Source organism: Pseudorca crassidens, chromosome 21, assembly GCF_039906515.1.
Source record: "Pseudorca crassidens isolate mPseCra1 chromosome 21, mPseCra1.hap1, whole genome shotgun sequence".
Classification (NCBI taxonomy): Eukaryota; Metazoa; Chordata; class Mammalia; order Artiodactyla; family Delphinidae; genus Pseudorca; species Pseudorca crassidens.
Genome location: NC_090316.1, coordinates 3417919 through 3444143, shown reverse-complemented (window position 1 = coordinate 3444143; position 26225 = coordinate 3417919). Strand labels below are relative to the sequence as shown.

At 38.8% G+C, this 26225-nt stretch overlaps 1 protein-coding gene across 14 annotated transcripts in view; it reads left to right on the top strand.

Annotated features, from left to right (window-relative positions):
- The window catches only part of PSD3 (pleckstrin and Sec7 domain containing 3), a 573112-nt gene that overhangs the window by 399298 nt on the left and 147589 nt on the right, over positions 1–26225 (top strand). For all 14 annotated transcript variants that reach the window (XM_067721837.1, XM_067721838.1, XM_067721840.1 and 11 more), the window contains one exon: positions 13167–13210. In XM_067721837.1, coding sequence (XP_067577938.1) covers positions 13167–13210 — 44 coding nt within the window. The remainder of the gene's footprint in view (positions 1–13166; positions 13211–26225) is intronic.

Sequence of the window (26225 nt, the reverse complement as noted above, 5' to 3'; positions counted from 1 at the left end):
GTGTTAAGTCTCTAAATCATAAACCAGGAAGTTTTGCTGTATCTATTCTCTATTTGGGATTCTCATTGTTTTTTCCCAGCAGTTTTCTGATAACTTCATTCTAATCAGAATTTCAACCCTGATGTCCTGTTGGATAACAGATGTGTTTAGTTTGGCCCACAGTGGGGGTTTTTTTTGTTTGTTTTTGTTGCTCTTTTTGTTGCCACACTTGAAAATTTGTGAGCCTTGAGTAATTTGTACTTCTGAAAAATAATAAGAGCTAGGCATAGTGAATCCACACTCCCACCTGATTGAAATCAGGCTACAGCTGAGTGTCACCCGCCCCTCTAGATCAGGCTTTCTCTAATTCCCAAGAGTATCTCCCTGGCTACTGTACTCAGCTATGTTACCTGCTTGCTGATGAGTCTTAGTCAGTTTTTTGATATTGGACCAGCATTTAGACTTGATATTCAAATCAACTCATTAGGATATGTTTACAGGTTTTTTTAAATTGAGGTATAATTGGCATATAACATTATGTTAGTTTCAGCATACAACATAATGATTTGATCTTTGTATACATTGTGAAATGATCACCCCATAAGTCTAGTTAACACCCATCACCTTACATAGTTACAAAAAAATTTTTTCTTGTGATGAGGACTTTTAAGATCTCTGTTAACAGCTTTCAAATATGCAGCACAGTACTGTTAACTATAGTCACCATGCTGCACATTACATCCCCATGACTTATTTATCTTATGATTGGAATGTTGTACCTTTTAACCCCCTTTGCTCATTTCTCCCACTCCCCCATCCCTACCCCACCCCTCTGGCAACCCCACCAATCTTCTCTCTATATGAGCTTGGGGTTTTTGTGTGTGTTTGTTTTAGATTCCACGTATATGAGATCACATGGTATTTATCTTTTCCTTCTGACCTATTTCACTTCACATAATACTCAGAAGCTTCATCCATCTTATTGCAAATGGCGAGATTTCATTTTTTATGGGTGAATAATTTTCCTTTGCGTGTGTGTGTGTGTGTGTGTATTTGTGTATATGTGTGCATGTGTGTATGTGTGTGTGTGTGTATGGGTGTGGAGAGAGAGAAAGAGAGAGAGAGAGGAAGCAGTTTATCCATTTATGGACCCGTACATTGTTTCCATATCTTGGATATTATAAATAAAATAATGCTGCAGTGCACGTAGGAGTCCATATGTCTTTTCAGTATATGTTAAAATTAGCGTTTTTGTTTCCTTCAGTAAATACCCAGAAGTGGGACCGCAGGATCATATGGCAGTTCTAGTTTTAATTTCTGTGAGAAACTCCATACTGTTCTCCATAGTGGCTGCACCAATTTACATTCCCACCAACAGTGTATAGGGGGTCCCTTTTCTCCACATCCTGGCCAACACTTGGTATTTCTTGTCTTTTTGATAACAGCCATTCTGACAGGTGTGAGGTGGTGTCTCATTTGGTTTTGATTTGCATTTCCTTGATGATTAGTGATATTGAGTATATTTTCATTTGCCTATTGGCCATCTGTATGTCTTCTTTGAAAAAATGTCTCTTCAGATCCCTTGCCCATATTTTAATTGAGTTTGTTTGTTTGTTTTTTGTGATCAAGTTGTGAGTTCTTTGTATATTTTGGATATTAACCCCTTATCAGACATACTGTTTGCAAATACTTTCTCTCATTCAGTTCATTGCTTTTTCATTCTGTTGATGATTTCCTTTGCTGTGCAGAAGCCTTTTAGTTTGAATAGTCTCACTTATTTATTTTTGCTTTTGTTGCCTTTGCTTTTTGTGTCAAATCCAAAAACTCATCACCAAGACCAATGTCAGGGAGTTTACTGCCTATGTTTTCTTCTAGGAGTTTGATGGTTTCAGGTCTTACATTCAACTCTTTAATCCATTTTGAGTTAAATTTTGTATATGGTGTAAGATAGTGGTCCAGTTCCATTCTTTTGCATGTGGCTGTTCAGTTTTCCTAACACCATTTATTAAAGAGACTTTCCTTTCCCCGTTGTATAGTCAGGGCTCCTTTGTCATAAATCAATTGACCATATATGTGTGGACTTATTTCTGGCTCTCCCTTCTGTTCCATTGATCTGCATGTCTGTTTTTATGTCACTATCATACTGTTTTGATTACTATAGTTTTGTAATATATTTTGAAATGAGGGAGTGTAATGCCTCTAGCTTTTTTTGTCCTTTCTCAAAATTGCTTTTGCTATCCAGGGTCTTTTGTGCCTCCACACAAATTTTAGGATTGTTTTCTTCTATTTCTGTGAAAAAAATGCCACTGGAATTTTGATAGGGAGTGCATTGAATCTGTAGATTGCTTTGGGTAATATAGGACATTTTAATGATATTAATTCTTCCAATTCATGAACACAGAATATCTTTCCATTTATTTGGTCATCTTCAATGTTTTTCATCAGTGTCTTATAATTTTCAGTGCATAGGTTTTTCACTTTATTAAATTTATTCCTACATATTTTATTCTTGTTGATGAAATTATAAATGGGATTGTTTTCTTCATTTCTCTTTCTGATAGTTCATTATTAGTGTATAGAAATCAACAGATTTCTGTATATTGATTTCATATCCTGCAACTTAATTGAATTTTTAAGTTAGTTTTAGAAGTTTTTTTTGTGGAGTCTAAGTTTTTCTATACATAATATCATGTCATCTCCAAATAGTGACAATTTTACTTCTTCTTTTCCAATTTGAATGCCTTTTATTTCCCTCTCTTGCCTAATCGCTCTGGCCAGGATTTCCAATACTATGTTGAATAAAAGCAGTGAGAATGGGCATCCTTGTCTTGCTCCTGACATTAGAGCAGAAGCTTTCAGTTTTTTAATGTAAATTGATGCAGGCACTTTGGGTGTTAGCTGTGGGCTTCTCATATATGGCTTTTATTGTGTTGAGGGATATGTTTACAGTATTAACAAGGAGAAAAAAATTCTTTCTACTTAAGTTTTTGCTCAAAAAGGAGCTTAGTACAAATATCAAATCATAATGTTGTGCACCTGAACCTAATATAATGTTATATGTCAATCATGCCTCAATTTAGAAAAAGGAACTTAGTGGCTATTTTGTATTTAAATACATTTACATTTTGAATAATGTTATTTGAACTAGCATAGTTAGGAAAGTTTCCTTAAGACACAGCAGCCAGTCAAATGGGAGGTAATCATAAGGTGTAGAAAAGACCCTTTAGGAGGAATATGCTTTGTAGAAATACTCATGACACCTTATTGACCAATTCTACCCTCAGAATGAATGAAATGAAACAATATGTGTGTGTGTGTGTGTGTGTGTGTGTGTGTGTGTGTGTATATGTAATAGTTTGGAGTACTGTGTCAGCATAAATGGTAATAAAGGGAACGTTTTTGTTCCCTTTCAGGTTTGGTTGAGTGCACCTCCAGAGCTGCTCACCAAATCTTTTGGTAGGTGTGCATATTTAGTATTATCTTTGGCTGCATCTCCCCCCCTTTGGTGATAAGGAAGGGTGGTTCCTATTTTAGCTCACAAAGATACATTTGACAGTAGGCAATCAGGCGAGCCCCACTTGCTGTTCCTCCCCCTTAGGGAATAATCAGTCTTCCTCCCTCTTTACCTTTTTCTTTTTTTTCTTTTTTTTTTTTTGCGGTACGCGGGCCTCTCACTCCTGTGGCCTCACCTGTCGCGGAACACAGGCTCCGGACGCGCAGGCTCAGCGGCCATGGCTCACAGGCCTAGCCGCTCCGTGGCATGTGGGATCCTCCCGGACCTGGGCACGAGCCCGTGTCCCCTGCATCAGCAGGCGGACTCTCAACCACTGCGCCACCAGGGAAGCCCCCTTTTTCATTTTTATATGTACAATTTAAAAATTACTTTTATTTCCTAATTTATAGAGTCATACCTGGGATTTGGGAGCAAATAGTGATGCTGCTAATCAATAACCATGGGGAAAAATAAGTGAGGGACACAGGAAAAGGGAGTAGGGACTAGGGAAAGAACTAGTTTGAGAGTTTGACCAGGTGATTTCTAAGATCCTTTTGAAGTGGAATCATAGAATGGTAGATCTGGAAGGGGGTCAAAAAAGGTAACCTTATGCAACCCTCTCATAGCACATATTTAGAAAATGAAGGCCAGGTAAATGAAATTATTTGTCTTGAAAGGGCAAGTTCATGATTGTCGAACCCCCTCCTCCCCTCAAATTCTTAGATCCTGAGACTGGATCTGTTCTCTCTTCTATTAAATATTTGTCTAAAAATTACTTGTCATATGATGTCACATATTAGATACTATGTGTGAAAGTGCCTTGCACATTGATGGCAGGAAATAAAAAGTTGATTCTGCTAGCTAATTCTCCATTAGGTCAAGTTCAGTCAGGATTAGCAGTACGTTTTGTTATCCTTACATAAGAGGCCCCAGAAGGCAGAGCGGATTCTTCTACACCTAGCATAATGCCACTGTGGCCTACAGATGTACTCACAAGTGTTTGTTATGTGATGAATCATGCATATTAATTATACTTCAGATTCCCTTTCAGTAAGGCGAGTGCTTTTATGTTACTGTCGTGGTATCTGTTATGGTTTGGCCTTGGCTCATCTCTGCAGTAGAGTCAGACACTTAATGGTTAGATGTTTCTGCCATTGCTGGCTGGGTTTGTAAGTGCGCCACAACCTGTGGTAAGTTAACGCTCCAGGACATAGATTTTGACCCTGTTTACATGGTGACTGGATCCAAAAAATAGATCTGACTATAGATGTGGGAAAAAGCCAAACTCAGAATAAGTTATTTATATTGAGCATGCTTTTGTCACCCTGAATGAGAGCTAAAGAGAGGAATGCCTGCAAGGTTGCTTGTTAATATGTGTTCTTTAATGTCGTGTTCTTTAAACTTGGGTACATGAAAACTTTCCACTGGATACAGGAATCGGTTTCCAGAAACTCATCTTTTATATGTTATTCTCCCTAAAATGGATCTACCTATGAATACTCTTGTGGTCAGAGTTTCAGGCTGTTTATCCTTTTTTACTTCTGGTTGACAATTGCCTTCTGCCACTTAAGAAAAAGAAAAAAAGAAGGCGGCGGCACAGTTCTCACCCATAACTTTATTTGGTATGTTGCACGGGTATAGCAACTTCCACGGGTAGAGGGGCAAACAAAGAGTCAATTCTAAATATTGGTTTTAGGGAAGCCCTCTTTAATGAGGTAGTAATGCAGTTTCTCAATATTATTTTAAGGTATAAGGAAGAAAATAAAAGTTGAGGGCCATTGATTTAAGATATTTTGAGTTTTTCTAACCAATTTGAAATTCATATGGTAACTAGATTTATTAATTTTTTTAAATAAATTTATTTTTATTTTTGGCTGTGTTGGGTCATCGTTCCTGCGTGTGGCCTCTCTCTAGTTGCAGCGAGCGGGGGCTACTCTTCGTTGTGGTGCATGGGCTTCTCATTGCGGTGGCTTCTCTTGTTGCAGAGCACCGGCTCTAGGCGCGCGTGCTCATTAGTTGTGGCTTGCAGGCTCCAGAGCGCACGCTCAGTAGTTGCAGTTCACGGGCTTAGCTGCTTCGTGGCATGTGGGATCTTCCCGGACCAGGGCTCAAACTCGTGTCCCCTGCACTGCCAGGCGGATTCTTAACCACTGCGCCACCAAGGAAGCCCCTAGATTTATTAATTTTTAACCAATGTCTTTTTCAAACACAGTCTTTCTCTGATAACATTTTCCAGAGTGTTGCATATTTAGTTCTATACTTAGAAGTCTGCTTGATCTGAATATCTGCATGAAGCAGCATTGCACTTGAACAAGATAGCCATGGCGTTGATGGTGTCATAATTCTTGGGTACAAATTTCACTGTGGTCACTGTCAGTCTCACGAAGGGAAACTGGAAGTTGTGTTATCCCCTATACTTTTCCTAGTAATTCAAGGAGGACAGAGAAAGAAAAATCATTGGAGTTGAGAGATGATTGAACAAAAATACATGAATTTCATAGATTGCAAAATGTGCTTCTGGAGAGAAAGAGACTCATGGTTACCTGATGCATGGTAATAGGGAAAGCTTCAGAGAACCGTGTGTGGGCTGTCAAAGATGGTGCTAAGCTTTGAATAAAATTGCATTTTATCATCTCGATGAGAAGCAATTAAAAGTTGAAGAACAAAGACTTAAAAGTAAATTTAGACCAAGATACGTTGATCTCTGTAATTTAAGCAAGTTACTTTGCTTTCTCATTCTTAAAACTGATGAACTTCAACTTTGAGGAATCATTCTGTCCTCTTTAGTCTCAGTGGAGGTATTTGATTATTGTCTAGCTCCTGGGTTAAGTTGCAGGAATTTCAGTTTGAAGAAGACAGGTAACCTCACAAAGCAGTGATTTTTAACCAAGGGTTTGTATCAGAGTTATGTGTGGATCATTTGGAAATATTCATGTTTAGGTTCCTAATCTGTGAATCTGATTCAGTAGATCTGGGATGGGACTCAGTGATCAATATTTTAAAAAGTTCATTGGCTCATTCTGGCACATACCCTCATACTTTCAGTTGAGAGCACTCTGGTAGACAACTGTGTTTTACCTGGGGACTGACTTTGGAAAAGTTTCTGGAAGTCACCCTGTGGGTATGATCATTCTTTATTCAGAAATCTGTCTTCCATTTATACCTCGTGTGTTAATTTCCTAGGGCTGCTGCAACAAATTACCACAAACTTGTTGTTCTAAAACAACAGGGATTTATTCTCTCACAACTTTGGGGGCCAGACGTCTGAAATCAAGGTGTGGAGAGTGCTGCGCTCCTCTAGAGGGTCTAGGGGAGGATGTCTTCCCTGGTTCTTCCAACCTCTGGTGGTTGCCAGCATTCCTTGTGTTGTGTCTGTATCACTTCAGTTTCTCTGTCCATCTTCCTGTTACCTTGTCTTCTGTCTTTGTTAAATCTCCCTCTGCTGCCTTCTTATAGGGACACCACTCAGCCCAGATGTTCTCTCCCATTCAAGATCATTAACTTAATTGTGTTTGCAAACTTTTTGTGGAATGCAGAAACATTTGCAGGTTCTGGGGTTTAGGACCTGGATGTCTTTTGGGGGTCCATTATTTAGCCTGAGACAGCTGGCTATCACCTCACTGCATATAATTTATATGGGCTGCTCTGGCCCATTGAGATTGATTTCGTCCCTTTCCCCACTTGTCTCCAGCTACCAATTCATGGCCACAGGGAAATGGAAGCCTTCTGTGACAGTGTTTACCCACAAATCTTGCTTTCTTGGACCTAGATCAGATAACCCCTCACATAGCTAGAGATAAATTATTTTACTAAGTTGTCAAATACACCTCCAATTTCAGCCATTTGTATGGCAAATACCTTTGGTCATAAGTGGAGTGGGAGTATACGATCAGTGCAGCAAACCATCATCCTCACTGACGAAGGCATCCCAAGCATGTGTCCCAGCAACGGTGGCTCTTGTTTAAAGCTCATCCTTAAGAAGAGAATATCACAGTGACCAGCATTACATGACTCGATTCCAGGAGAGGCACGAGCCTTCTTCCCTTTCACGTGAGCCTTGACCTAAGCCAGGCATTTACAATGCTGTCAAGTTTGGTTTTAGGAGAGAGAATGTAGTTAGCTGTAGTTAGCTGATAGGAAAGAATTTAGTTAGTTGAAAGGATAGAATGTACTTAGTTGAATGTAGTCACTTGATTTCTGAGAGAAATGTAATTTCTGAGTCAAACTTTATGAAAACTAGCTATAGCACCTTAAGAGAATTTTTTAAACAAGGGGCTTCATTTTCCCCATCTACAAAAGGAAGAATTTATTTCATGACCTCTAAGGCCCCTTTCAGCTCTGAAATTCCATTTTGTTGTTTCTTGAGTTTTAACAGTTTGTCCTAAAAACACTATTACTAAAAGGCTTGTTCTTGTGCCATTAGTAGGCAGGTGCAAGATTGGTAGTAAAGATGATTTTAACCTGGAGCTTCCTTGATTGTGTGGTAGAAATATATGTAAAAGTATTTTGAATGGAACAATTGATAGAAAAATTTTGGCATTCCTAGGATTCTGACTTGGGCATGTTTTATATCACCGTAAACTACCCATCCTTGGGCTTTATGTGTAGTGTTTCTGTACTCCAGTAATTAAATGTTTTATATCAATGGGGTTTACTAAGATTGAGAGTACACTTTCACTATTAGGCCTTCATGTACTAGTTAGTTCCTTTTTACGGAGTTTGTGATGCTTTGTGACACATGAATCTGAACTTCACAGGAGTTCACATGGGCCGAAGATAAACCCTTAGGTTCAGCCACATTTAAGGGATAAGATGAGGAAGATATGAGTAAGGAGAAGGATTGTCAAAGGAGATAGGAGAAAATTCAGGAAACTATGTATTGTGTCACAGAAAATAAGGAAGAATATATTCAATGTTTGAGAGTATTCAGTGCTGCTGAAGGTGAAGAGATACAGAACACTAGAGTGGCCTTGAACGAGGAAAGCTGATGAATTTGTTGTGATAAGTTTTAATGGAGGAACAGGGATGGAAACTAGATTGAAGAGAATAGATCAAGCGGAGATAAGAATTGCTGAAACTTCTCTCAGGAGAGGTTCTGAGGAACAAAGCGTGGCAACTAAATTGCAGAGATGGGGTTTGGAGAGACCTGCACAGGTTTGAAAGCTGATAGAGGGGAGCAGGTAAAGGAAGAGCTGTTACCCCAGAAAGGGAAGGTCAGGACCTGTGTTAGAGGCTTAGCCTGGCAGGCATGGACCACTCCTTCCCTTCCTGTCAGAAAGGAGGAAAGAACAGATGCCAATGCAGATACATTTTAGGGAAAATGGCAAAAAAGTTAAAAGAGACTCATGAATGAATGCTCTGCGGAAGTGTGAGATGTTAGTGTGTACTGTTGTTAATGTTCTCTATTAATGTTGAATTAGTCACTTACCAGGAGCTCAGGAGGTCTGCACTTGCGGCCAGTCAGTGCCACCCCTCTGTAATAGATACCCCAGCCCCCTTGACTGCAGGGAAGGGCCGAATCATAACTCCTCATCTCCCAGGCACATGGATTGATCAGTGGGGAGGACAGGTGACCTACATCATACCAGTTGGAATCTTTTCAAACTGGAGCTGGGAGAAAAGAACTGTGGGTTTCTCTTATTCAGAGATACAAAGATGTGAATGGGTGCTGTTGATATGGACATGTTTATTGTTTCTTGTGTAGCAAAGAAACAGGGAGTGGGGATGTTTGGGATGGAAAGAGAAGAGTTGAAAGTAGAGGGGGCAGAGTTTATGTTTTTTTCCCAATTTTATTGAGAAATGGTTAACAAGGGGGTAGAATTTTAAATTCCTGTGTCCCTGTGGCCAGCTCCATCTGGATCTTTTTTATGGTTTGGCTACATAAACGTTAGGTCCCCCTTACCCTTAAGGTAGAGTTTAGATTTTTGAATTTGAAACTAAAGAAACCTTAACTAATATAATGTGAAGTCAGAATAGGATTGGTCAAGAGTTACAGTGTTTCTTTTCAGGTACAACAGAAAGGCCATGGGACAAAGAAGTGGAAAGTACCATCAAGACTGGTTGAGGTGATGGGCTGCCTGGGAAAGGATGTGAGGACTGTTGGCTGGAGATGAGGGGGAATCAAGGGACTTCAGTTCCTAACGAAGTGAAGTAGATACAAGGGTAGGCAGTTGTGATCAGGGTATATGAGTGTTGGATGCATTTGCAAAGCAAATTTTCCTTTTTTAAGAGAAATAATGGACTATCATAAAGCACTAAAAAGATTCAGGAAAATCCCTTTGTAATTTTGTCATTGAAAAGGATAAGGCTAACATCCCGTGTTTAGATTTGTTGTGTTATCATTTACACAAAGAGGACTTGACCTACAATATAGCAATTTTGTTGAATTTTACAAGACCCTTTATAATAGAGTTTGTTGTGTGATGTGCAGCTGACAGGGAAACAAGAATCTTCTCATTTGAAACTCAGTTCTTTCTTCAAGAAAATATTCTCACAGGCAAAAAATTTGAAAAAAAAAATGATCTAGGGCAGAATTGAATTTATTGGAAAATTTCTAGTTGCTTAGATATCATTTTCTACCTTTATGAACAGGTAGTTTTTTAATCTTTACCATATTGTTAAATTACTCTGGTTAGTATTGAGAGTGATAGTGTATAAAAAACCTTTAATGGTCTGTCTCTTCTGAAAAGCCCACTATTACTTGTGGGTTCAGGACGGCTCCTACAAGGAATAGAATTAATGTAAAGACGCTTATCAGCAAGAGTCTCCTGAGGCTGGAGCTAGACATTGACTCTGCACTTCTGTACATGCAGACTCAAGAGACATTAGCTATATAATAGGTTGTCCTAGTTCTTGAGTGAATTTGAGTTCTTCAAAAAGAACATCCAATTTATAGCATGGTCTTTGTGCCTTGATTTACCACTTATTTTCTTTTGATGTTTTACCATTTCTGTATTTGAGGACACGTTTTACCATACCCTGATAATGATGAAATGTGTCCTAAATTTTATTAGCTCCCATAATTATACAGTAGGTAAACTGACTACTGTAGCCACACTGAAGAACTCCCATGGAGTCTGTCAAGACACTGGCTAAGGATACATGTATCGCATCTTAAATAATATAAAATCTGTAACTAAGCATCTTTGTCCTGAATTGGGACGTGCTTTGCTAGAAAGGGAGTTCACTAGCTGGATGCAGTCTTTTTGATCACACACATGTAGACTTCCTCTCACACTTAGAAGATAGATCTACAAGGCAGTTCTGCCTCTGCTCTGCTGTGCTGCCTGGGAAATGTTATGAACTTACCATTTCCTCATGTGAAAGATGAGGGGTTGGATGGCATCTGATCCCCCTTTTCCCATCTCAGAGTGAATGAGATGAGTCTCATAAGTCCAAATCCTTCTTTAAAGAAAAATGTTCCAACTGCATCATGTTATTAGACACATAGTCCTCTCTTCAACGCAATTTGCTGTTATATCTTAGAGATGCACTTGTGTTTTCTTTGTAACATCTCACTCAAAAGTAAGAAACTAGAGGTGTGGGTAGCATTTTCTTGGATTAGCTGTAGTGGAACAACGTGATTACAAGGAGCTTACACGTGACGCCAGAGCTGGGAGGTGTGGTGGGGCAGTCTTCTGCTGCCTGGACGGAGCCTTGGAGGCTCCAAGGAAGCTTTCTGTCTGCTGCACCACCGCACCCGCCAGTGCGGCACTCACCAACTGTAAAGCAGAGTCAGGAGGTGGGACCCATAAAAGCTGCTTAATCCATTCCTCTGTCCATGGACACCTAGCTTGCTTCCAGGACCTGGCTATTGTGAATAGTGCTGCAGTGAACACTGGAGTGCATGTGGCTTTTTTTTTTTTTAATTTTTTTAAACATCTCTATTGGAGTATAATTGCTTTACAATAGTGTGTTAGTTTCTGCTGTATAACACAGTGAATCAGCTGTACATATACATATATCCCCATATCCCCGCCCTCTTGCGTCTCCCTCCCACCCTCCCTATCCCACCCCTCTAGGTGGTCACAGAGCACCAAGCTGATCTCCCTGTGCTATGCAGCTGCTTCCCGCTAGCTATCTGTTTTACATTTGGTAGTGTATATAAGTCCATGCCACTCTCTCACTTTGTCCCAGCTTACCCTTCCTCCTCCCCATGTCCTCAAGTCCATTTTCTACGTCTGCATCTTTATTCCTGTCCTGCCCCTAGGGTCTTCAGAACCATTTTTTTTCCTTTAGATTCCATATATATGCATTAGCATACAGTATTTGTTTTTCTCTTTCTGACTTACTTGACTCTGTATGACAGACTCTGGGTCCATCCACCTCACTACAAATAACTCAATTTCGTTTCTTTTTATGGCTGAGTAATATTCCATTGTATATATGTGCCACATCTTCTTTATCCATTCATCTATCGGTGGACATTTAGGTTGCTTCCATGTTCTGGCTATTGTAAATAGTGCTGCAGTGAACATTTTGGTAAATGACTCTTTCTGAATTATGGTCTTCTCAGGGTATATGCCAAGTAGTGGGATTGCTGGGTCGTATGGTAGTTCTATTTTTAGTTTTTTAAGGAACCTCCATACTGTTCCCCATAGTGGCTGTATCAATTTACGTTCCCACCAACAGTGCAAGAGGGTTCCCTTTTCTCCACACCCTCTCCAGCATTTAATGTTTGTAGATTTTTTGATGATGGCCATTCTGATACAATGGAATATTACGCAGCCATAAAAGGAATGAAATTGGGTCATTTGTAGAGATGTGGATGGACCTAGAGACTGTCATACAGAGTGAAATCAGAAGGAGAAAGACAAATATCGTATATTAACGCATATATGTGGAATCTAAAAGAGTGGTACAGATGAACCTATTTGCAAAGCAGAAATAGAGACACAGATGTAGAAAACAAACATATGGACCCCGAGGGTGGGAAAGGGAGGGTGGGATGAATTGGGAGATTGGGATTGACATATATACACTACTGTGTACAAAATAGGTAACTAATGAGAATGTGCTGTACAGCACAGGGAACTCAGTGCTCTGTGGTGATCTAAATGGGAAGGAAATCCAACAAAGAGGGCATATACATGTACATATAGCTGATTCACTTGACTGTACAGCAGAAACTAACACACCATTGTAAAGCAACTTTATCCCAATAAAAAAACAAAACAAAACAAAAAGCTGTTTAAGTCATTGGCATAGAAACTCTGAAATTATTCTGAGATAGTCTCCCATAATTGGGCTTCAGTCTCCTTTCCATGTGTCTTACTCATTAAGTTGTTATGAAAACAGTTATATTTATTCCATTAATGAAAAGGTATGAATATTGAAATTTCCAAAGCAATGAAACTATAAGACCATATTTTGAATAAGAAAAATAGAGTACATGGTCTAATTTTAATCATGTCCTATATTTTACTGTGGTAAAATGTAGTACAGTGTTGTGTGTCTTACAAATGACGTTTTTTACTTCATGAAAAGTCTCTCTCTTTCACAGAGCTCTACCTGCCCTGTGCTCCTTAGCCTCACCTGTGTTTTCTTCATTTCTGCAGTACCAATAGGATGACCCACAAGGGCCCTGGGAGTTGCTTGCTGACTCACTCAAGCCTTTTGGCTTTGGTCATTTGCTGAACGCAAAATGTGAAACAGGGTGAAAAGAATAATTCCATCTTGTTTTCTCTCTTTACAGGCTCTGTACAACTCAATCAAGAATGAGAAGCTTGAATGGGCAGTGTAAGTATGCTGCATGTCAGCCATTTAGTAAATGAACTACTTGCTCTTTTCTTACTGTCTTTCTTTGTGCCTTAGCGGTGACCCTGGAGAAGGGTTAATTGCACCAACTGTTCTCATTTTACACCAGTGTCTTACCTACTTTGTATAAGACACAAAAACCCTGAGTATCCCATGTCTTTTTCTTGGTACCCAGCATGCTCCTATTCTTATTTTAAGCTGTTTGCTATGCTTGTATGCAATCAATTATCTTTTTATAAAAAATAGCATTCAAAAAGAAAATATGGTAAAATTACATAAATTCCAGAATCTAACACAGATGATTTGGGTACCATACACTGATTCTGATTATCTCCTTCTTATCATTATAGCAAGGTTTTCTAATCCTGTTTCCTGTGACACTAATTATACCAGGATATTGATAGATAAGCTTAAGAAATGATGGATTAAATGAAGCTAATTTTTTTTTTAACTGAAGAACTTCCAGGAGCTTGTACAGTGCTGATGTTTATTGTCAATCTGTAAGAGAGAAATAGAATTTGCAATGTTTCCTGAACCTATTTTGACAGTAAAATGTAAGGTTTCAAGGTACATACTTTGGGGGAGATAGTATTACAGATAAATTATAACTAACTCTATGTAGACCAAGAAAACCACCCTTGTTAAATTTCTACTAATCAATATAGCAGTTAAGAATTTAATTTTTTAGAAATTGTTAGAGCAGAATCTTTACTAAATTTTTAATCCAGTTATCAAGAAAATTAGAGCCAAATATGTTTTTAAATTAGAACTACATGTGAATTTTATTTTTGATTTTCACTGATATTAAGCTTTCATAAATATTTTTCTGACATGTTACCTAACATAGCCATCTACAGTGAACTTAGGTTTACAAATCATAACTTGGGGGAATAAATCTTATTCTTTCATAATGCACACTGTGGAAAAATGGTTTACCAGTTGACTAGATCTTACATATAACATGCTAGAATGAATTAAAAAATACCAATACCACTTAAATTGTTTGACTAATTGTAAGGGAATGTGGTACTATTTTAAATTGGGGATTCAAAGTATGAGACTGTAATATTTGCAAGTATATGTGATGGCCTATGTTTCTGTGTATGTATATCACCAGACTCAAGTAGAGATAGTGTATCATTTCAAGGAAAACTCATTAAAATTAATATGAATTCATGGCCTGAGGTCCAAAGCGATTATTTTTGGACTTATTTCTCATGAATGAAAGTGAGTTTCCTAGAAAAATTTCATAAATGATATACTTAGACCCTTGCTGAAATATGAAAGGCGTATCTTGACCTATGCAGGATGTCTACTCTCGAAAAAATTAATAGAATGAAATAATTGTAAATATATTCATATTGTGAGAGAGAATATTTTGATGATTCTTTTATAAATTTATTTTTAAAAGCAAATAAATATACTCCTGAGGATCTGTTTTGTAAATCTAGATTTTTGATATATTGAATTTGCTACATTAGGTTTTATTTACATTTATATATAGTGGCAATTCGGTATAAGAAAGCTTTATCTTGGGCCCTATCCATGGATGAGGGTGAATGTTTACCCAAGAACTGGATTCTTCTTTGGCCCTCTTGTCAGGTCAACAGGGCATTGTGTTCAAGAGCCCAGATTTCAAGAGTAAGACAGATTTGGGTTTGAATTCGAGCTCTGCTGTGTACCAGCTGGACCACTGGCCATGTGATCCTTGAGGCCTCAGTTTCCTCTTCAGGATGACACTGTGAAATATTCTAAAACAATAAGCATAAAGCAAGTTACCTCTCAAATGGTAACTAATATTGTAGCTTTTAAAGCTCAGATTTCTATTTTATTTGTCATTTCCCTTTTTATTTCTCTCTTGTTCATACGGTTTCCTATCCACATTTATTCATCACCTACCAAGAATAAGGCAATACAGTAATTTATCATATAATTAACTTTCTTCTCGTATAAAATGAAGCGATTGGAAGAAATGATCACAGCTGTCCTTTTCAGTTTTAATATTCTGTGAATTTTGAAACGTTACGACGTATCAGTATTTCTCAAGCTGGCTCCTTGTCTAGATACACTGCTGTTATCTAGAGGATATAAAACAAAAAGGGTTTATGGGTCAGTGTGATGGACTCTTTGAATTTCTTCAGTAGATAAAGGGCCAATATCCTAACCTTTTTGATCCCTGAGTCCTGTTTTGATAATGAAGTACCTTTCAACAGCTAATAAAACTAGTGTTCCCTAGAACAGTGGTCCTCAACCTTTTTGGCACCAGGGACCGGTTTTGTGGAAGACAGTTTTTCCATGGATGGGGGCAGAGGGGGGTGGGGAGGGATGGCTCAGATGGCAGTGCAAGCGGTGGGGAGCCGTGGGGAGTGATGGGGAGCTGCAGATGAAGCTTCCCTCACTCTCCCGCCACTCACCTCCTGCTGTGAGGCCTGGTTCCTAATAGGCTGCGGACTGGTATCCCCAGGGGTTGGGGACCCCTGCCCTAGAACACACTTTAGAAAACCCTGCTGTCCATATATCAACTTATGTGATCTTCAGATCAAGAGCTAAGCTTTTTCATTCATACGTAAGTATATATGCATGTGTGTAACTGTATGTAATACTGTGCTTCCCCAGTTTTCCTTGTATCTCTCCAGTCACACCTTCTCTGATTCATTTTCCTCCTATTAGCCATTAATGTTAGTATTTCCCGAAGATTAGCACTTAGAATTGTCTTTTCACTAAAGTCCCATTCTCATCAGTCTCATTCAGTCTTAAGAGTTCATCTGCCATATCTAAAAATTCTTACCTTATATGCAGCTCTGCCCTCTTTCCCAGATTTCAGTTCAACATTTGCATTTTTCTGCAGGACATTTCCTCTGCACTCAGCACTCATCATCTGTCTCTAGACTTCGTCACATGTTCTCCACTTCTATTAATGGCACCAGTATTTCCTAGATTCTGGGCTTCCATCATCCTTGAACCTCTCTGGCCCCTCGTTCGCTCCTGCGGAACTGGCCCCACCAGCAGCCCCACACCATTCCTGCTGCGGCACTCCGAGTTCAGACATCCCTGCTTCTGCCTCCTGACTGTCTCCGCCTCCAGCCTCTTTCCTCTACTTTAACCTGTTTTGAAGCCCTCCTCTGCTCTAAAATGTCATTAAGCTCTGCACATTGTGCCAGTAATCTATTTTATTCCCCGTACTTGTCTTCACACACCCTGTATGTCAACAAAGCTGCCACTAGATGCCATTCCCTGCACTTGCCCCATGGCTTCTGGCTTTTTGGACAGTGCTCATAAAGTAACCTCTGCTTAGAATCTACATCCCTGCCATTCTTTACAGCCCAGCTCATAACATGCTCCATGAATTCTTTCCTGATCTTACCAACCAGAAATAATCTCAGCCTTTAAACATCCACTTTACTTTATCTGATGACACAGTGATTTCTATTCTCAGTTATAGTTATTGATAGGAATGTTCCATTAAGACTGTAAGCTTAAGGAAGTTATACATGTCTGGATTTGTCCCTTTATATCCTCCTTTGAGGCGCATAGTGCTTATATGTAATGAAGTCTATATAAAAGTCTATAGAAAGAATAATAGCAACAGTGCAAGGAACTGCATTTCCTGAGAGATTTTCTACAGTTGTGTAAGTTTAGATAATAGTTACAGGAAAGGGTTTGCTACTTCAAAGTTTGTAGGATTTCGTAGTATATACTTGCATGGGGGAGATCTTGATATTGATTTATTTTATTTTTACTGAAGTATACTTGATGTACAATGTTATGTACATTACAGGTGTGCAGTATAGTGAGTCACAGTTTTTAAAGGGTATACTCCATTTATAGTTATTATAAAATATTGGCTATATTCCCCATGTTGTACAATATACCCTTGTAGCTTATTTTATACCTAATAGTTTGTACCTCTTAATCCCCTCCCCCTATATTGCCCCTCCCCCCTTCCCTCTCCCCGCTGGTAACCACTGGTTTGTTCTCTACATCTATGGGTCTGCTGCTTTCTTGCTGTATTCACTAGTTTGTTATATTTTTTAGATTCCACATATAATTGATATCATACAGTATTTTTCTTTCTCTAACATATTTCACTTAGCATAATATAATGCCCTCCAAGTCCATCCATGTTTCTGCAAATGGCAAAATTTCATTCGTTTTTATGGCTGAGTAGTATTCCATTGTATATATACACCATATCTGTTTTTATCCATTCATCTGTTGATGGACACTTAGGTTGCTTCCATATCTTGGCAATTGTAAAAAATGCTGCTATGAACATTGGGATGCATGTATCTTTTCGAATTAGTGTTTTTGTTTCTTTCAGATACTTACCCAGCAGTGGAATTGCTGGATCATATGGGAGTTCTATTTTTCGTTTTGTGAGAAACCTCCATGCTATTTTCCACAGTGACTGCACCAATTTACATTCCCATACACAGTGTATGAGGGTTCCCTTTTCTCCACATCCTCACCAACATTGGTTATTTGTGTTCTTTTTGATGATAGCCATTCTGACAGGTGTGAGGTGATATCTCATCATGGTTGTGATTTTGCATTTCCCTTACGATTAGTGATGCTGGGCATCTTTCCATGTGTCTGTTGGCCATCTGCATGTCCTCTTTGTAAAAATGTCCTTCAGGTCTTCGGCCCATTTTTTAATCCAGTTGTGTGTTCTTTTGATGTTGAGTTGCATGAGCTGTCTGTATATGTTGGGTATTAACCCCTTATTGGTTATATCATTTGCAAATATTTTCTCCCGTTCAGTAGATTGTCTTTTCGTTTTCTCAGTGGTTTCCTTTGCTATGCAAAAGCTTTTAAAGTTAAGGGACCCATTTGTTTAATGATGTTTTTCTTTCCTTTAGGACCAGATCCAAAAAAATATTGCCACAATTCATGTCAAAGAGTGTTCTGCCTATGTTTTCTTCTAGGAGTTTTATAGTATCCAGTCTTACATTGAGGTCTTTAATCCATGTTGAGTTTATTTTTGTATGTGGTGTTAGAGAATGTTCTAACTTCATTTTTTTACAGGTAGCTGTCCAGTTTTCCCAGCACCACGTATTAAAGGGACTATCTTTTCTCCATTGTATATAGTCTTGCCTCCTTTGTTATAGATTAATTGACCATAAGTGTGTGGTTTTATTTCTGGGCTCTCTATCCTGTTCCATTGATCTGTGCATCTGTTTTTGTGCTAGTACCATACTGTTTCGATTACTGTAGCTTTGTAGTATAGTCTGAAGACAGGCAGTGTGATTTCCCCAATTCTCTTCTTCTTTCTCAAGATTGTTTTGACTATTCGGGGTCTTTTGTGTTTCCATATAAATTTTGAAATTTTTTCTAGTTCTGTGAAAAAAATGCCATTAGTATTTTGACAGGGATGGCATTGAATCTATATGGTCATTTTAACAATATTAATTCTTCCAATCCAAGAACATGGTCTATCTTTCCATCTGTTTGAGTCATCTTCAGTTCCTTTCATCTGTGTTATATGGTTTTCCAAATACAGGTCTTTTACCTCTTATGTTCCTTATTCTTTTTTTCCTTTCTTTCTTTCTTATTAGTCATCCATTTTATACACATCAGTGTATGCATGTCAATCCCAATTGCCCAATTCATCACACCAACAGCCCCCCCTCCCGCCTCTTTCCCCGCTTGGTGTCCATACGTTTGTTCTCTACATCTGTGTCTCAATTTCTGCTCTGCAAATTGGTTCATCTGTACCATTTTTCTAGGTTCCATATATATGCATTAATATACGATATTTGTTTTTCTCTTTCTGACTTACTTGACTCTGTATGATAGTCTCTAGATCCAACCACGTCTCTACAAATGACCCAAATTCGTTCCTTTTTATGGCTGAGTAATATTCCATTGTATATATGTACCCCATCTTCTTTATCCCTTCGTCTGTCGATGGGCATTTAGGTTCCTTCCATGACCTGGCTATTGTAAATAGTGCTGCAATGAACATTGGGGTGCATGTGTCATTTTGAATTATGGTTTTCTCTGGGTATATGCCCAGTAGTGGGATTGCTGGGTCATATGGTAATTCTATTTTTAGTTTTTTAAGGAACTTCCATACTGTTCTCCATACTGGCTGTATCCATTTACATTCCCACTAACAGTGCAAGAGGGTTCCCTTTTCTCCACACCCTCTCCAGGATTTGTTGTTTGTAGATTTTCTGATGATTCGCATTCTAACTGGTGTGAGGTGATACCTGATTGTAGTTTTGATTTGCATTTCTCTAATAATTAGTGATGTTGAGTAGCTTTTCATGTGCTTCTTGGCCATCTGTATGTCTTCTTTGGAGAAATGTCTATTTAGGTCTTCTGCCCATTTGTGGATTGGGTTGTTTGTTTTTTTAATATTGAGCTGCATGAACTGCTTGTATATTTTGGAGATTAATCCTTTGCCTGTTGATTCGTTTGCAAATATTTTCTCGCATTCTGAGGGTCGTCTTTTCATCTTGTTTATGGTTTCCTTTGCTGTGCAAAAACTTCGAAGTTTCATTAGGTCCCATTTATTTTTGGTTTTATTTCCATTACTCTAGGAGGTGGGTCAAAAAAGATCTTGCTGTGATATATGTCATAGAGTGTTCTTCCTATGTTTTCCTCTAGGAGTTTCATAGTGTCTGCTCCTACATTTAGGTCTCTAATCCACTTTGAGTTTATTGTTGTGTATGGTGTTAGGGAGTGTTCTAATTTCATTCTTTTACATGTAGCTGTCCAGTTTTCCCAGCACCACTTATTGAAGAGACTGTCTTTTCTCCATTTTATATCCTTGCCTCCTTTGTCATAGATTAGTTGACCATAGGTGCGTAGGTTTATCTCTGGGCTTTCTGTCTTGCTCGATTGATCTATGTTTCTGTTTTTCTGCCAGTACCATATTGTCTTGATTACTGTAGCTTTATAGTATAGTCTGAAGTCAGGGAGTCTGATTCCTCCAGCTCTTTTTTTTTCCCTCAAGACTGCTTTGGCTATTTGGGATCTTTTGTGTCTCCATACAAATTTTAAGATTTTTTTGTTCTAGTTCTGTAAAAAATGACATTGGTAATTTGATAAGGATTGCATTGAATCTGTAGATTGCTTTGGGTAGTAGAGTCATTTTCAAAATATTGATCTTCCAATCCAAGAACATGGTATATCTCTCCATCTGTTGGTGTCATCTAAATTTCTTTGAGCAGTGTCTTATAGTTTTCTGCATACAGCTCTTTTCTGTCCCTGGGTAGGTTTATTCCTAGGTATTTTATTCTTTTTCTTGCAATGGTAAATGGGAGTGTTCCCTTAATTTCACTTTCAGATTTTTCGTCATTAGTGTATAGGAATGCAACAGATTTCTGTGCATTAATTTTGTATCGTGCAACTTTACCAAATTCATTGATTAGCTCTAGTAGTTTTCTGGTGGCATCTTTAGGATTCTCTATGTATAGTATCATGTCATCTGCAAACAGTGACAGTTTCACTTCTTTTCCAATTTGTATACCTTTTATTTCTTTTTCTTCACTGATGGCTATGGCTAGGACTTCCAAAACTATGTTGAATAATAGTGGCAAGAGTGGACATCCTTGCCTTGTTCCTGATCTTAGAGGAAATGCTTTCAGTTTTTCACCATTGAGAATGATGTTTGCTGTGGGTTTGTCATATATGGCCTTTATTATGTTCAGGTAGGTCCCCTCTGTGCCCACTTTTTGGAGAGTTTTTGTCATAAGTGGGTGTTGAATTTTGTCAAAAGCTTTTTATGCATCTATTGAGATGATCATATGGTATTTCTTCTTCAGTTTGTTAATATGGTGCATTACATTGATTGATTTGCGTATATTGAAGAATCCTTGCATCCCTGAGATAAATCCCACTTGGTCATGGTGTATGATCCTTTTATTGTGTTGTTGGATTCTGTTTGCTAGTATTTTGTTGAGGATTTTTGCATCTATATTCATCAGTGATATTGACTGCAATTTTCTTTTTTGTAGTATCTTTGTCTGGTTTTGATATCAGGGTGATAGTGGCCTCATAGAATGAGTTTGGGAGTGTTCCTTCCTCTGCAATTTTTTGAAAGGGTTTGAGAAGGATGGGTGTTAGCTCTTCTCTAAATGTTTGATAGAATTCACCTCTGAAGCCATCTGGTCCTGGATTTTTGTTTGTTGGAAGTTTTTTAATCACAGTTTCAATTTCATTACTTGTAATTGGTCTGTTCATATTATCTATTCCTGGTTCAGTCTTGGGAGGTTGTACCTTTCTAAGAATTTGTCCATTTCTTCCAGGTTGTCCATTGTATTGGCATACAGTTGCTTGTAGTAATCTTACAGGATGCTTTGTATTTCTGCGGTGTCTGTTGTAATTTCTCCTTTTTCATTTCTAATTTTATTGTTTTGAGTCCTCTCCCTCTTTTTCTTGATGAGTCTCACTAATGGTTGATCAATTTTTTTTATCTTCTCAAAGAACCAACTTTTAGTTTTATTGATCTTTGCTATTGTTTTCTTTGTTTCTATTTCATTTATTTCTGCTCTGATCTTTATGATTTCTTTCCTTCTGCTAACTTTGGGTTTTGTTTGTTCTTCTTTCTCTAGTTCCTTTAGGTGTAAGATTAGATTGTTTATTTGAGATTTTTCTTGTTTCTTGAGGTAGGCTTGAACAGCTGTAAACTTCCCTCTTAGAACTGCTTCTGCTGCATCCCATAGGTTTTGGATCGTCGTGTTTTCATTGTCATTTGTCTCTAGGTATTTTTTGATTTCCTCTTTGATTTCCTCAGAGATCTCTTGGTTATTTAGTAATGTATTGTTTAGCCTCCATGTGTTTGTGTTTTTTACATTTTTTTCCCTGTAATTCATTTCTAATCTCATAGAGTTGTGGTCAGAAAAGACTTGATATGATTTCAGTTTTCTTAAATTTACTGAGGCTTGATTTGTGACCCAAGATGTGATCCATCCTGGAGAATGTTCCTTGTGCACTTGAGAAGAAAGTGTAATCTGCTGTTTTTGGATGCAATATCCTATAAATATCAATTAAATCTATCTGGTCTATTGTGTCACTTAAAGGTTCTGTTTCCGTATTTATTTTCACTTTGGATGATCTGTCCATTGATTTAAGTGAGGTGTTAAAGTCTCCCACTATTATTGTGTTACTGGCGATTTCCTCTTTTATAGCTGTTAGCAGTTGCCTTATTTATTGAGGTGTTCCTATGTTGGGTGCATATATATTTATAATTGTTATAACTTCTTCTTGGATTGATCCCCTGATCATTATGTAGTGTCCTTCCTTGTCTCTTGTAACATTCTTTATTTTATTTTATTTTTTTATTATTTTTATTTTTTTGCGGTACACGGGCCTCTCACCGCTGTGGCCTCTCCCGCTGCGGAGCACAGGCTCCGGACGCGCAGGCTCAGCAGCCATGGCTGACGGGCCCAGCCGCTCTGCGGCATGTGGGATCCTCCCGGACCAGGGCACAAACCCGTGTCCCCTGCATCGGCAGGCGGACTGTCAACCACTGCGCCACCAGGGAAGCCCATGTAACATTCTTTATTTTAAAGTGTATTTTATCTGATATGAGTATTGCTACTCCAGCTTTCTTTTGATTTCCATTTGCATGGAATATCTTTTTCCATCCCCTCACTTTCAGTCTCTATGTGTCCCTAAGTCTGAAGTGGGTCTCTTGTAGACAGCATATATATGGGTCTTGTTTTTGTATCCATTCAGCAAGCCTGTGTCTTTTGGTTGGAGCATTTAATCCATTGACATTTAAGGTAGTTATCAATATGTATGTTCCTATTACCATTTTCTTAATTTCTTTGCATTTGTTTTTGTAGGTCCTTTCCTTCTCTTGTGTTTCCCATTTAGGGAAGTTCCTTTAGCATTTGTTGTAGAGCTGGTTTGGTGGTGCTGAATTCTCTTAGCTTTTGCTTGTCTGTAAAGCTTTTGATTTCTCCATCGAATTGAATGTGATCCTTGCCGGGTAGAGTAATCTTGGTTGTAGGTTCTTCCCTTTCATCACTTTAAGTATATCATGCCACCCCCTTCTGGCTTGTAGAGTTTCTGCTGAGAAATCAGCTGTTAACCTTATGGGAGTTCCCTTGTATGTTATTTGTCATTTTTCCCTTGCTGCTTTTAATAATTTTTCTTTGTCTTTAATTTTTGCCAATTTAATTACTATGTGTCTTGGCATGTTTCTCCTTGGGTTTATCCTGTATGGGCCTCTCTGTGCTTCCTGGACTTGGGTGGCTATTTCCTTTCCCATGTTAAGGAAGTTTTCGACTATAATCTCTTCAGATATTTTCTGTGGTCCTTTCTCTCTCTCTTCTCCTTCTAGGACCTCTATAATGCGTATGTTGTTGCCTTTAATGTTGTCCCAGAGGTCTCTTAGGCTGTCTTCATTTCTTTTCATCCTTTTAGCTTTATTTTGTTCTACAGCAGTGAATTCCACCATTCTGTCTTCCAGGTCACTTATCCGTTCTTCTGCCTCAATTATTCTGCTATTGATTCCTTATAGTGTAGTTTTCATTTCAGTTATTGTATTGTTCATCTCTGTTTGTTTGTTCTTTAATTCTTCTAGGTCTTTGTTAAATATTTCTTGAATCTTCTCGATCTTTGCCTCCATTCTTTTTCCGAGGTCCTGGATCATCTTCACTATCATTATTCTGAATTCTTTTTCTGGAAGGTTGCCTATATCTCCACTTCATTTAATTGTTTTTCTAGGGTTTTATCTTGTTCCTTCTTCTGGTACATAGCCCTCTGCCTTTTCATCTTGTCTCCCTTTCTGTGAATGCGGTTTTTGTTCCACAGGCTGCAGGATTGTAGTTCTTCTTGCTTCTGCTGTCTGCGCTCTGGTGGATGAGGCTATCTAAGAGGCTTATGCAAGTTTCCTGATGGGAGGGACTGGTGGTGGGTAGAGCTGACTGTTGCTCTGGTAGGCGGAGCTCTATAAAACTTTAATCTGCTTGACTGCTAATGGGTGGGGCTGGGTTCCCTTGCTGTTGGTTGTTTGGCCTGAGGCAACCCAACACTGGAGCATATCTGGGGTCTTTGGTGGGGCCAATGACAGACTCTGGGAGGGCTTATGCCAAGGAGTACTTCCCAGAACTTCTGCTGCCAGTGTCCTTGTGTTCACAGTGAGCCACAGCCACCCCCTGCCTCCGCAGGAGACCCTCCAACACTAGCAGGTAGGTCTGGTTCAGTCTCTCCTGGGGTCCCTGCTCCTTCTCCTGGGTCCTGATGCACACACCACTTTGTGTTGCCCTCTAAAAGTGGAGTCTCTTTTCCCCCAGTTCTGTCAAAGTCCTGCAATCAAATCCCAGTAGGCTTCAAAGTCTGATTCTCTAGGAATTCCTCCTCCCATTGCTGGACCCCCATGTTGGGAAGCCTGACGTTGGGCTCAGAACCTTCACTCCAGTTGGTGAACTTCTGTAGTGTAAGTGTTCTCCAGTCTGTGAGTCACCCACCCAGCAGTTATGGGACTTGATTTTACTGTGATTGTGCCCCTCGTACCATCTCACTGTGGCTTCTCCTTTGTTCTTGAACATGGGGTATCTTTTTTGGTGAACTCCAGTGTCCTCCTGTCGATGATTGTCCAGCAGCTAGTTGTGATCCTGGTGCTCTCACAAGAGGGAGTCCTCCTTATTCTTTTTGATGTGATGGTAAATGGGATATGACGTTGATTTTAGAGCCTTAGAAGAAATCAAATCATAGAATTATGGGATGCTTTAGCTAGAGGGAACTTAGAGTTCATTGGCTATCTAAATGGGTTCCATGGAGCCTTAGCGTTCAGGGAGATGTCTGGGGGCCTCCCTAGGTGATGTGAATGAGGGAAAAGGGGAGGATGACAGGGACACAGTTCTACCTCACACAAGTGTCACAACTGTTTCAAATGACCAAAGCAGCCCCATTTTTATCCTTTTAAAAGATGTATTTGGCGCTCTACTTATTATTGCTTTTCCTAAGTAATCAGTACTGAAGAAAAATTTTTTGAAAAGTACTACTCCAGTCCAGTGTTCTCCTTTCATGTATTAGGCAAATGAAGTCAAGAAGCACTTATTAACAGATGCAGAGTCACACAATCAGTGTAGGAGCAAAGCGAGGATTAGTTTTCCCAGCCACCTCTCTCCCCTTGGCATCGCCATGCTGCTTCACTTTTCTGTAGCCACATAACTCTTATCAAAGTCTTTGCTGGGCAGGTGTCACATCTGAATGTGTATTAAGAGAGATTTATATTAAAGTTTTAGTCTCGTGAAATGCTCCTAGAATTACTAATCATTCATCTATTCCACAAACAACCTTTGAAACAGCTGCTTCTGTGCCTGGCCCAGTACTGAGCTCTAGATACAAATATGAAAAAGAGAGAGGTTCTCTGCCTAAGAAGAACACAACATGGGGGCGGTTGGAGGGGGCAGACTGTACAAAGACTAAAACGTAAAAGCTGTAGTGAGAAGTGCAAGTAGCCAGACTGCCTGTGGAAGGTCTCGGCTCCCTTGTGCAGGAGAATCACCATTTCTTCCCCACTTCCTTTGCTCAGTTATTCTTTATTCATAAAGCTTCTTTGTGCTAAGCGGTATGCGGGAAATTTGCAGAGAAGAAAAGGCATTAAGACATTTTCCCTGGCCTTAAGAAATCTTACAGCCTAATAGACGTGTTTGTTTATTTTTAAATGAGGAGTGGTTACTCTGTCTGATTGGGATGGGATGGTAAGGTGAGTTGAAATGGATACAGGCACTTATAACTTATGTTAGAATTGCTTAAAATTTAGCTACCTGAGGATTTTCAGAGAATACAGCAGTTAACAGAAAAGCAAAATAAAAGTGCAGTATTATTCATTAGGAAAATTAATGGTCGTCTTCTACTTTGGACTTTCATGTGTACTGCTTTATTGTATTTTATTGTATTTAGGATTGTAGGAAATCTCCCTTACCCTAGTTTTAAGAAATATTAAAAATTCACATATCCAGCTTCATTTTTAAAAGACCCAACAGTATTTAATGTAAATAATATACTTTTGGACCCCTCCACTCTCATGCTT